Source organism: Sphaerodactylus townsendi, linkage group LG02 (genome assembly GCF_021028975.2).
Source record: "Sphaerodactylus townsendi isolate TG3544 linkage group LG02, MPM_Stown_v2.3, whole genome shotgun sequence".
In the NCBI taxonomy this organism is placed as follows: domain Eukaryota; kingdom Metazoa; phylum Chordata; class Lepidosauria; order Squamata; family Sphaerodactylidae; genus Sphaerodactylus; species Sphaerodactylus townsendi.
In genome coordinates, this window is record NC_059426.1 from 1,710,394 (window position 1) to 1,723,010 (window position 12,617).

The 12,617-nt window shown below is 53.2% G+C and overlaps 1 protein-coding gene across 3 annotated transcripts in view; it reads right to left on the reverse strand.

Moving 5' to 3' along the window:
- The window catches only part of ATIC (5-aminoimidazole-4-carboxamide ribonucleotide formyltransferase/IMP cyclohydrolase), a 30,387-nt gene that overhangs the window by 16,751 nt on the left and 1,019 nt on the right, over positions 1-12,617 (reverse strand). For 2 of the 3 annotated variants that reach the window (XM_048484406.1, XM_048484405.1), the window contains exons 1-8: positions 12,447-12,603; positions 12,165-12,291; positions 10,595-10,671; positions 8,231-8,297; positions 6,492-6,580; positions 3,292-3,443; positions 3,041-3,197; positions 410-535 (exon numbers count right to left, since the gene is read on the reverse strand). In XM_048484406.1, coding sequence (XP_048340363.1) covers positions 410-535; positions 3,041-3,197; positions 3,292-3,443; positions 6,492-6,580; positions 8,231-8,297; positions 10,595-10,671; positions 12,165-12,291; positions 12,447-12,486 — 835 coding nt within the window. In that variant the 5' untranslated portion in view covers positions 12,487-12,603. Of the gene's footprint in view, positions 1-409; positions 536-3,040; positions 3,198-3,291; positions 3,444-6,491; positions 6,581-8,230; positions 8,298-10,594; positions 10,672-12,164; positions 12,292-12,446; positions 12,604-12,617 lie in introns of those variants that run through there. The other variant, XM_048484407.1, reaches the window with a different exon arrangement.

Here is a 12,617-nt window from a genome sequence, read left to right on the forward strand (position 1 = left end):
GCCCTCCTTCTGCTTTGCCAGCCTTCCAAAAGGGGCAAGAGCCTCAAACCTCTCCCAATGACGGGTTCCCAGGCAGAGAAGTGGCAAATTCTGGTAATCACCAAGACTCAGGGGTTTCTGCTGCTTACCTGCAGCCAGAACACACCTGTCCTGGCTCTCTTGTCCCCTTGGGCTGTATTCACCACCCTAAAAGTACGGCTACTCCACCGAACAGAATGCAAACCCCACCTTCACCACAGAGCAACGACCTCTGAGCACTCCTCCCTGCCCCGCCCCGCCCCGCCCCGCCCCACCCCCCCTCACACAAGCAGCCCAGTTTGGTCCAGTCATCTCACCCAGACACAGGCAAGGCACCAAAGAAGAAGCAGACAGCAGCAAGCCACGCGTGGCCCAGGCACCATCCTCTCACCTGCTGGACTGACGTGCTTGAAGGATGCTGCGGCTGGGATGCCCAAGGCCCGCCTGAGCTCCCGGACCAGCTGCCAGGCGTTCAGGGCGTCACACAGGTTGATGAACCCCGGAGAGCCATTCAGCACTGCAAGAAGGTTGGGGCAGCCCCATTAGTTGTGGAAGCAGGTTCAGAAGCCAGAGTGACTAATTGTCTACACCTGATTGCTTTTCAAGCCCACCTACCCCCCCCCCCCCCCCCGTACACCCCACCACCACCGTGGCAGTGTGTGGAGAGGAAGGCAAGACTATCCTTCTGGAACAACAAATGTTAAGTCACAAAAAGCACAACTGGCTCAAGAACAGCTACGTGATGTGGAGGCCGCAAGCACAGGTGTGCACGACAAACACATTTATACACCAAACAAAATGAATTCTGCGACTGCAGCGCAACCTGAGGTTTTGAGCAACTTGAAGTTTAAAACCTGAGCCTAACAGAGGAGAACTAGAAATGTACAGCCCTGCTGGGGGGAGGGAGGGGTCTGGATCTGCTGCCTGCTATTGTCTGACTCCCGGGGTGGATCCACAGCTCGGGATGCGTGGGGCCTGCTTCCCAGGGCTTTCGAGCAGGGTTTGTAATGGGAGAGTTGGCCTTGGGACTTCAGTGCAAGAGGTCAAGGGGGTGCTCTACTTCAGATTCCTCAGGAAGGACATACAAGCTCCATATCTGCAAGAACAGAAGCGTACTGGAGTATCCTTCCCACTAGGAAATCCACACAATTCAGTTAAGCGCCCTATTTCACCCTAACAGCAGTTAGCGTAGTGGCGTAGCATATTGGTGTCGTGGTTAAGAGCAGGTGCACTCTAATCTGGAGGAACCGGGTTTAATTCCCTGCTCTGCCACTTGAGCTGTGGAGGCTTATCTGGGGAACCAGATCAGCTTGTGCACTCCCATATATGCCAACTGGGTGACCTTGGGCTAGTCACAGTTCTTCTGAGCTCTCTCAGCCCCACCCACCTCACAGGGTGTTTGTTGGGGGGGGGGGGAAATGAGATTGTCAGCCCCTTTGAATCTCCTTAGAGGAGAGAAAGGGGCAATATAAATTCAAACTCTTCTTCTTCTAACATCCCTTTAAACCACTACATTAGTTATGAAGGTAGAAAGCCAGCAGGGGGACAGGGGCTATGCCGTGTTTTGCAGAGAGTGCGACACGTGTCAGTGTCTCCCCACGGGGTGGAAATCACCACTGCGCGCTGGATGAATGGAGCTCTTCCTGGCTTTTAGGGTGCAGGTTTGTTGCCTTAGGCGAGGGTTTCTGACTTGGGAGAAGCTGAGAAAGAGAAAGGGGTTTGGGAACAAGGCCCGCAGGGACCAACCAGAAAGACGTCCCACTCTTGAGCTGGCAGCAATTCTGCCGTTGTGGAGAGGGAGAGCCTCGTGGTTGGGGGGGGGGGGGCATCAGGCCCAAAAGGAGCGACGTGATCCCTTCGAAGAGACCCCCTCCGAGGACAATGAGCCCACCACCTCTAGTACCCAATATGCCCCTCTGGGGTTGGGGGAAAGTGGACTTCTGGTACCGGCTGATTTGACTATGAGGAATAGAGAGAGTGGGGCCTGGGCAGCAGGTGCAGTCATGGTCCATGGTGGGGCCACCCACGTTAATTAAGAAGCACAGGTGTCTGGCTCTGGAGAACTAGTCACTGGGCAGCAAGGCAAAGGCCAGGGCCTCAAAGGCGGCGCTTGCCCAATCGCTACCAGGGACATCTAGACACGCACAGATCAGGGATTTCACTGAGGAAGCGGAGCAGGCAGGAAAGCTCTGGACCTGTGAGCCACTGTGAAGCTTTCCGGAGAAGCCGGACTTGCACAGAAGAGACAGGCTTTGCTTGAGCTGCTGGCACTTAATGCCAACAAGGGGGCCGAGCAGCTTTCAGACTAATCCCAGGGGGATCAGGGAGGACACCCAGCCACAGAAACGCTCAGGAATACTGACAGAACAGAACCTGGGAGTGAAGGGAGGACGGCAAAGGCGGGCCACGGCTGGAGACCAAGGGAGGCGAGGGCCAATGGAAAGGGAAGCGCGTTGCAGGTGAGCCTGCGCCACTGGTGGAGGCCCCTGAGCCAAGCGGAGCTGCAGCGCTTGGCACTCAAAGGCAGTCTGAATAGAGCGGGTGCCGCGGGGGCAGAACTTTTTCTCTTTGTTGAAAACTGCTAGAACTTGGGGGCACCCAGGGAAGTTGGTGGGTTTCCAAACCAGGGCTGACGTGGTGGCCAAGGGCAAGCTGCTGTCTCCAGCTGCTTGGGCTGCATCCGGTTAAAAGGGGCTGGGAACAGGGGAGCCAACGAGTCTGTTTGCCGCTGTCATAGCCAGGTGGGTGTGGTCTCCTTTGTTCCAACCTGAGCCCAGGCTCCTGGATTCATGTTGGTCACACCACCAGTTTGGATTTGATGCTCGTGAGGGACGACTGTCTGTGCTGACTTTGACTGCTGAGTGTATCTTTGCGTGCGTGCGTGCGTGCGTGTGTGACAGCTCCACTTTCTTATTACAGCTCTGCTGTTCTGATTACAAACAAAAAGGTACCTGACACTCGCAGAAGCACCCTACCAGCAACATGCTCAGTCACACAGAAGGGACGGTCGCTTTCACCTTACCTGAAAGAGGAAGTTGAGGCCTCAGAGTGTAGAGCTGCGCAGGTGTCTGGTGCGGATTCATGCCGTACCTCAGGGGAAGCTGAGACACCCCTTTGCTGTACTGTTTCCGGAAGTAATCAGCAATGGCCGTGTCATACTGAGCCGTATGGGTGAAAGCCTGGAGAAAAATCAACCAAGATGCACTGAAAACCAGGTCGTTGGAGATGTTCCACTAGCCATGTGCTGCTTTTCCACAAGAAGGCACAACACACCTTGAGTGCCAACTGGCGGCGGGTCTCCTGTGTGGTATCTTTGTTACTGGATGCCTTCATTTCTTCCACTACGCTGCTGTAGTCCCCGGGATCACACACAACGGTCACCCGGGCATGGTTCTTTGCGGCAGCTCTCAGCAAAGCCACTCCTCCTTTGGTTAAAGAAAGTATTTATTGGTCACGATGACTCAATTAAGTTGATCAACATGATTTGATTTGCTTCATTTAGCAGCTACATCAATTACACATCCCTCTTCGCACAAAGAGACACACCCCTTCCTCCTCCACTCAGCTGGCCGACAGATCACACTCGGATCACAGAAGATTTTTGCAGCATTCCTGGCTTCAACTTTCCCCTCGAGCTCTGCTGTTCGCCTACTTTCTCAGCTTCTAAAAACTTCCCCTCAATTAAGCCCCCATGTTCTCACTCCTGCCCCACATTCTGAATGCCCTACTCTGGAACATGATGGAGAAGTTTTGTGGGGAGAGGAATCAGAAGGCAACCTCTTAACCCAGGGAAGAGCCAAGAAGCGGCATCTCTCAGCCCCACCCACCTCACAGGGTGTTTTTTTTTGGGGGGGGGGGAAGGAAAATGAGATTGTCAGCCCCTTTGAGTCTCCTTAGAGGAGAGAAAGGAGGATTTAAATCCAAACTCTTCTTCTTCTAACATCCCTTTAAACAACTACATCAGTTATGAAGGTAGAGAGCCAGCAGGGGGACAGGGGCTATGCAGTGTTTTGCAGAGAGTGCGACACGCGTGAGTGTCTCCCCACGGGGTGGAAAATCAGGATGAATGGAGCTCTTCCTGGCTTTCAGGGTGGAAATCACCATTGCGCCCTTCCCCCGCTCAGAGTGCCTCACAACAAGCTCAGCACAATTCAATACAACAACAAATTCAATACAAACAATATAGCCAACCCAGTATAATTTAAAGTACACATTTCATCTAATATCTTTGGTGTGATTTAAAAACTCTCAGACAGGGAGAAGGGCAGAAGAGTCCTAAAAGGGAACCAATTTATTTTCACATAATCACCCCACCCCCAATATCTTTAATCAAACTAGTAAGAAAGAGAGGGAAATGAAAAAAGGAAGGAAAAAAAGAGACAAGGGAAGGGAACAGGGGAAGCGGAGGTTCATTTCTCTTTTGCAAAACATTTCTCTTTTACAGGGCCTGCAGAACACAGCCAGATCCCACCGGGCCCTTGTTCCATTAGACCAGGGATCTGCAACCTATGGCTCTCCAGATGTTCATGGACTACAATTCCCATCAGCCCCTGCCAGCATGGCCGAATGGCCATGCTGGCAGGGGCTGATGGGAATTGTAGTCCATGAACACTGCATTAGACAGAGTGTTCCAGCAGGCCGGGATCAAAAAAGCCCTCACCCTGGCTGAGGCCAGTTTTTCTATCCTTTGGGCCAGGGACAAGGTTGAAGGAGCATAACACCCTCTGTGGGTGATATTGGGAGCTCAGTCCCACAGATGCGAAAGTTCCTGACCGCTCAAGGATTTAGAAGTCAATGCTGAAACCTTAAACTTGAGCCAGAATTCAACTTGTAACCAATGCACCTGGCAGAGCACGGGCAAAATGTGCCATCTTACATTCTGCACGTGAGCTCCCAAAGGCACCTGGTGGGCCACTGCGAGTAGCAGAGTGCTGGGCTAGATGGACTCTGGTCTGATCCAGCAGGCTCTTTCTTATGTTCTCCAAGGTGTCCCCGTAAGGACCGTCGCCGTTGCGCTTTGGAGCAGCTGCAGTTTCTGAAGCAACTTCAAGGGAAGCCCAGTATCGAGTGGATTACAGTAATCCAGTATGGAGGTGACCGTTGCATGGATCGCTGTAGCTGGGTCTGGGTGGGACAGGTAGGGGGTTGGCTGCTTCACCTGGCGAAGAAGGTAGAAGGTTGACCTGGCCATCTGGATGACTGGGGTCTCCATGGTTAAGGTGAAGGTGCAAAGGTCACCCCATCCAGCTCAGGCAGTCTTCAACCTGCCCGCCCCACAGTCACAGGACCTCCGTTCTGATGGATGTAATTTCAGTCAGCTCTGGCGCGGCCACTTCATGGCTGCCTACAGCCTGGCCAGTCTCCCATCACTAGATATGACTTGGTGTCATCAGTGTACGGATGGGGGGGCCAGTCCGAAACTCTGAACCAGCCAGGCAAGGGGTTGCGTGTAGATATTAAATAACATTGGAGAAAGGATTGCCCCCGTGGCACCCTGCAATCCACAGGGAACAAAGAGGACACCCCTCCCCAAATGCCACCCTTAGGCCCCGATCCCAGAGGAACGAAGTCAGCAGCCATTTTAACCCGGGAAACAGCAAGGTCAGAATCTCATGGTTGGTCCAGCAACAACAGCAGCACCAATCCGCCACTGTCCAACTGGTGTCAGAGTTCATCTGTGGGAACAGCCAGCATAGCCTTTCTGTAACTAGGTTGGAAAACCGACTGAAACAGGTCCAATGCTGATGTTTTATCCAAGAACATCTGTAGCTCTGAGACCACCACCCTCTAAAGTACCACATGATAAATTTGAAACTGGGCAGCGATTGGTCAGATCAAGAGGATATAGAGATGATTTTCTCAAGAGCGGTTTAACCACTAGCTCCTTCAGCCCCCCCCCCCCCAGCCCCTTCCCCAACAGGACTTTATCCCCCAAAAGGTTCCCCAGAGTTATATGTCAAATTAATAGTAATTTAAGGTCCTTTTGAAAGGGACATAAGAAACTGAATTACCCTAAACGTGTTAGCCAGACGTGAACTAGCAGATGCAATGGAGGCTGTTAAGAACTCCTCTTTAGCAGCCTTCAGAGCCATCTCATAGGATTTCATAAACATCCTATAAGATGTTCTTGCAGCTCTTTCATCACCAAATTCGCTCTAACCATCTCAATTCCCTTTATATTAACCTCAGCTACCTCGTTTATCAGGGACCAGGGTTTCGATGGGTGTGGAGTAGACATCGGGGAGCAATCCTGTCCTGTTCTAGAGGTTCATATGACAAGCAAGAGGCGGGTCCCTGATCCTTAGCAAGGGGGAAACGTCAGGAGACTCGGGGGAGGAGGGGTCTGTGACATAATGGTCGGGTCCATCCATTGTTGGGGACCGTGCTGCAGTTATCCTTCACCCTCATGCATTTCTCTGCATAGATTCACCCAACATAAAACATGATTAAAATGTGTGACCTATTAAACTTACCTATGTCAATCTGTTCAACTGCCTCTTGGGCAGTGACATTTGGGGACTCCACGGTCTTGACAAAGGGGTACAGGTTGCAAACCACAACTCTAGAAGAAGGAAAAAACCATCTGATCCAGGCCAGCCATACAGGGCAGCTCAATCTTCGAGTGGTCTTCACTGAGCCACAGACTGCCACGTGGCAACACAACACAAGCACTGTGCCCCACCAAGGGATCCACCATCCACAAACACCACAGTCCAATTTCATCCCTTCCACAGGCCCTCCACCCGCTTCCACCCGCTTCAGGGAATGTCAGAGGAGGAATCCGTGGGCGGTTGGACCTCCGCCCACGGGGGGGGACAGGCAGCCTTCGATCATAGATCGAGGAACAGCCCCTGGCCAGACACAAGCCCCTCCCTCAGGCAACACATCACAGGACAAGAAATGAAGCGGGGGGTGGGGGGGTGGAGGAAGTGGCATCTTCACAGAGTACAGCAGGAGGACAAAGAAGTCAGTAATTCACCTGCGCAGGTTAAGAACCAGCAGGCACCAGGGCTCTGGCCACAGCCCAAACCGCGGCTTGCAATGCTTGGTCTTGAGAAACCAAATCAGTAGGAGCTCCCAAGCCTCGAACAAGCAAAGGACGGCTTCACAAACCTTCACAAAGCTGTGACCCCAGCGTGAGATATGGCCCCAACCCGGACTCTGCAAACCCGCAACAAAGCACGGGCCTTGATTCCAACATACTAGCTGGTTAATTAATCCAAGCATTGTTCCAAACCACAATGAAATCGCTGCCTCCTTTATTTGTTCACAGATGTTCATAAAAAATTACTTGCGGGACCACAAAGCACAACTGACAAGGAAGCTTTCCTTTTTTAAAAGATTTATCAAACCTGGACACAGTTGTGAAGCTTAGCAGCACTGAAGAAATGATCCCTGCTCGGACTCTGAACCTACTTGCTGCTAGACCTACAAGGGAGCAACCAGCCCACAAAACATGGCTGAAGAACCAAATTGGCTGGAGGCAAGGCAGGCCCAGAGGAGACCTGCTCAGAGTTTCGTAGCTGCTGAGGCTGGCCCTGAATCTATGTGCTCCTCTGCTCGAAGTTCACCTGCATGTTGAAATCCAAACAGTTATTACAAAATACAAAGGAGATGAGTGCAGCGTCCGCTAAACCAGTAACACAATAACCACCCGTTGCACTCCGGCTGCTATTGTCTTAATCAAAGTGTCATTCACAAAATCAGAAACATGGAATATTTCCCTTTTAGTAACAATTCATAAGGATAGATTTTCACAATTATTCCATGGACTTTGATACAAGAAATTGATTTATTTAAGAAGCTGTTGTTATGTATTGAAAAAATTTGAAAAAATATGAATTGTTACTAAAAGGGAAATATTCCATGTTTCTGATTTTGTGAATGATACTTTGATTAAGACAATAGCAGCCGGAGTGCAACAGGAAATCCAAACAGTACCACGCCAGTCTCTAAGGGTATGTTTGTTCGTACTTCAAAGTGAAAACCCCTGACTGGAGGTTCCTTCCCCTCTGGCATTTCTGTGTCCAGAAGGCAGGCACCAATTCACAAAATGCCTAAAAAATGATCTGGCAACTTCAGAACTGGAAAGGAGTCACTTCAAGTTGGAAAACAGAGGAGCCGTTGTCTCAAATCAACATTCACTGGATGCAATCAGATATTTTATCCCACGATTACTTATTAACTTACAATAACCCTTTAGAAGTTTTACCTCACAAGGCTGAAATCCATTTTATCCATGTCAGCAGCATCTTGCGGAATGTCACGAGCCAGGATGCCTAGATGGGGGGGGCGGGGGGGGGGGAGGAGATGATTTGAAAGGCACAAAAACAGCACGGCTGCGGCAGAACAGAGATCTCCTGCCAGCACTCAATTCCATAACTCTCGAGCCTCAGCTATGCTGCAAGTAAGCGCCATTTCACCATTTCCACAGCCTCACGGAAATCTTAAGGATTAAAATGGCTGTCCTTGCGGCATATTCAGAAAGATCCAGTGAATTCAAGGGGTCTTACTCCCAAGACCATCCAGAAGCAACCAACTGCAACCTCCAGACTCAAGAGATGCTGTTTGAGCAATGCCGGAAGAAAATGGCCTTTCAGCACAAACTATTCAAAGGCACCAAATGGCAAAGGAAAAATACTTCCCGGCAGAAACACAGCGCATGAGAGAGCCAGTCTGGTGCAGGGCAAAAAAGTGCCAACTCAGCACTTGGAAAACTCCGGCTGAAGCCCCCCTCCACCAGGGACCTCACCGGGCGACCACTCTCTCAAGTGACCAGCATCACTGCCTCTCAGCCTGACCTACATCACAGGGTTGTTATGAGCCCCAAAATATGGTGGCCAGTTTGAACTCTGCAGGAAAAGATGGATAGTAATAAGTGGTTTCACATATCTCTGCTTTCTGAGTTTCTAAAAATTAATTTATTCTGAAGATGTTCACGCTTTTCAAGCTGCATTTTGTGCAAGAACTGCCCGAGGAGAAGGTCCAGCTGTGATAAAGCCGTGGGACCCTCACAAGTGGAAGAGAGTTTGGTGTTACCCACGAACTCCCACCCTCTGTGATTCCAAGCAAGAGGAGTCTGATGGGAGGACACGCCCACTGGCTCAGCTGGCAGGACTGGCGTGGGGGTGGAGCGGTGTCTAGAACCTGGGAAACCCCTGACACTGGACTAGGAAAACATCTGTAACAAAAATATCTGGGTAACTGACTCCTGACAACTGCAGGAAGAGGGTTCCCTGCGTCCCAGTGTGTGGAGGCCTTTGTTGCCACGGTTAAGAGGGGGGCACAAAACTGGGGCAACATACTTAAACAGTAGCCAGCGTGCCTTGGAGGGGCTCTCTTATGCTGGCAAGCAAATGCAAAGGCCAAGTGAGTGTTACTGGGCAGCCCTTCTGCACCCAGTCCTAAGACAATGGAAGAAGAGTCTGGGACCTGCGGGGCAATCCAAGTGACCAAGGAACGTCCCGTTTGTGCCAGCTGTGCGAGACTGGCCTGGAACTGGCCGGTAGTCCCGCCTCTCAGCGCAGGGGGATAAGTTATTGTTTTCAAGACTTCATTATGAAGCTCAGCAACATCCCCCAAGGTTTCATGCTGCATGAATTTGGGCTTTCCTGTGTGCTCAGTGGTGGCCCATGCTGACCTTCATATTCACGAGGCCACATATTTGGACTGTCACTGGAGAAAAGCCTCCAGGCTTGCCCTGAGAGAGAGCACTCCACATTTCACCCCTTTTCCTGGGAAAACCAGCCTGGCTCCAAAACCTCTGTGCCGGCTCTCAAAATACAAGGGAAATTTCGACTAGGCCCGCAAATGAATGTCCCATTTTTACGATTTCACCGTTTCTCGATGTTTATTCCACTTTTAATTCCTGTGTGAAAGACAGGCCATAATTAATGTAAATAAAATAAAATAGAGTGTAGCAGTTTGCTCTTTCTCTCTTTAGTAGCGCATGTGAATGCAGTTTCACTTGTAAAAAACTGAGATGTTTATACTTTAAAATTTTATACTAGTTAAGCTTTAAATGATGCACTTTAAAATATGTCCAGCCTTGACAAGAAAGCAAAAACTGCATATAAGTAAATACTGCATTTCCCAAAAACTCCAGGGGACACCCACCCCCTAGGGAGCCTTTTTTAACTCATGTGAAGTGGGTGAGGCTGAGAGAGCGCCAAAAAACTGTGATTAGCCCAAGATCACCCAGCAGGCTTCATGTGTTAAGAGTGAACAAGGTAATCTGGTTCACCAGTTAAGCCTCCACAGCTCAAGCAGCAGAGCAGGGAATCCAACCCGGTTGACCAGATTAGAGTGCACCTGCTCTTAACCACTACGCCATGCTGGGCTGCACCAGACATCTCCTCTGAACACAGACTGGGTCTCAGGCACCAGAATCCCCGTGGCCTCCGCCCAGCTGAGGAGCTGCACAGCCCCCGCCTCAAGAGTGCCTGCGTGAGCAGGGCCACGTACTACCATGAGGCAAGTCAGGCAGTTGGGGCTGTTCAGGAGATCCGTTGCGTGACTTGAAGGGACCCATGCAGAATGCCAACCGCCCAGAGACAGCCCGGTGGCCTTCACTTACCAGCATGGACTGCAGGATGGAGAGTCTTCACTCGCCCCCCCAACATTTCTGGAAATCCAGTAAGATCAGAAACATCTCTGTTCAAAGGAGGGGAAAAAATCACCCAGTTGCCCCTCGCTCGATTCATTCACACCTGGGGAACTGAAGCAGCTCCCATCGTCCAGCTCTCCATTTGAATCTCACAAGAACCCTGTGAGGTAGGCTAGGCTGAGTACATTGGCCAAGGTCACATCCAGAGCGCTTCCACGGGAAAGTGGCAACTCACACATGGAACTCCCAGATCTTAGTTCAACACTGGGGGGGGGGGGGATTGCTGAACAGGCACCTGGAGTTGCAATTATATATTCCCCCCCCCACCGTAGGTGGCACCCTGCCAGCAGGGAGGGCAAAAGGGGGGGTGGGTGGATGCTGTGGGGCTTTGCAACTCCCAACTCGGAAGAGCCTGCACCCCCCCAGAGGTGGCCTAAAGCTGTGGGCCCACATGGCCGACTAGGGTGTTTCTGGGGGTGGAGTCAGCTTCCACAGGAATGTCCCCACCACAGGCCTTGGACTTATGCCACCCCAAAGGGTGGTGAGAGTCTGTCAGCCCAGGGGTGGGGGAGCTTTCAGGCAGCTGGAGGGGGGAGTTTCTGGAGCTCACTGCCCCCTTGCCCTGCCTGGAAGTCTGGGTGTGTGTGTGTGTGTGTGCGCGCGCCTGCCATCCAGGGTCACCAGATCCCTCAGATCAGGCTGTTAGACAAAGATATCTGAAGATCAACTAGGGGAAGGGTTGGAGGTCACTCCAGCCCATGAGATGTATGGGGCGACCTCGGGCTTTCCACTCCCACCAAGCCTAGCTTGTCTCACTGGACAAGCAGAGGGGCAGGCCGTACACGCCCCCCCCCCCCCAGCTTGCAGGGGAAAGGTCCGTGTAAAAACAAAACACTCCAAGGATCTTCAGAGCAGGGGGAATTCCCCGCCTCTCTCTTCAGCAGATTCCAGCAACCCCAATTGCAGAGCGGAGCTTGGAAATCGCAGCAGAAGATGCTGGAAACCTTTGAGAAACAAACTGTTTCCCTTTGAAGCTTGTTCTGATAGAGGAGCTCGGAGGGGAGCAGAGAAGTACACAAAGTCCACCTGGCCGGTTCGAACCCACGAAGGGGACCCAGCAGAGGTTACAGTTCAGGCCTGTTGGCTTTCTGCAGCCAATGTGCAACAGAAGCCCAGGAGAACGGGCAGCTGACAGCAGGAGGGTGAAGGTGTGGAGGCTGGGGGGCGTGGGTTCGAACCCCTCCCTCCTCATGCCACGGGGGCTCACTGGGCGACCCTGGCCCGGTCCCAGGGGCCTCCCCACCTCCCCACAGCCCCTTCTGACCCGGGCCACACGGGCTCCAAGGCAACACCTCCCGCTCAGAGCTTCCGCCCCCACCCAGCTGGTCCGACCCCCCAAGCAGGCGTGGCGCGGTGGGCAGCGCCGCCGGGCTGGCGAAGGGACCCCAGCTGGACCCCCTGCCAGGGCCCGGGGGGCGACGGGGTCTGCTCTGGCCCCTCCCTTCCCCCTCGGGGGCAGGCACGGCTTGGGAAGGCTCACCTGACGTCGAGGCGGGCGTCGCGGAGGGCGGCGGCGGTGCCCCCGGAGGCCACGAGGGCCAGCCCCAGCTCGCCCAGGCTCCGCGCCAGCCCCACCAGGCCGCTCTTGTCCGACACGCTCAGCAGCGCTGCGGGAGACACCACGGGGCGCGCCGTCAGAAGGGGGCAGCCAGAGCCCCCCCCCACCCCCCAGCCTCCCCAAGGCAAGGAGCCCAGCAGCGCCGAGCAGGCCCCCCCCTCCCCGCAACACCTCCGCCCCCCCCCGCCCCCCCGGGCTCCTCACCCAATTGCTGCGGCTGCTGCTGCTTGCGCGGCGCCGCCATCTCTGCACGGAGGGGACCGGGAAGAGCGCCGATGGGGCGGGCGGGCGGGCGGCAGGGCCATGCGGGGGGCGGCGTCGGGGCGGGGATGGCCCTCCCCCCTCCCCCTTGGCCCCTCGCCCGGGCGGAACTGG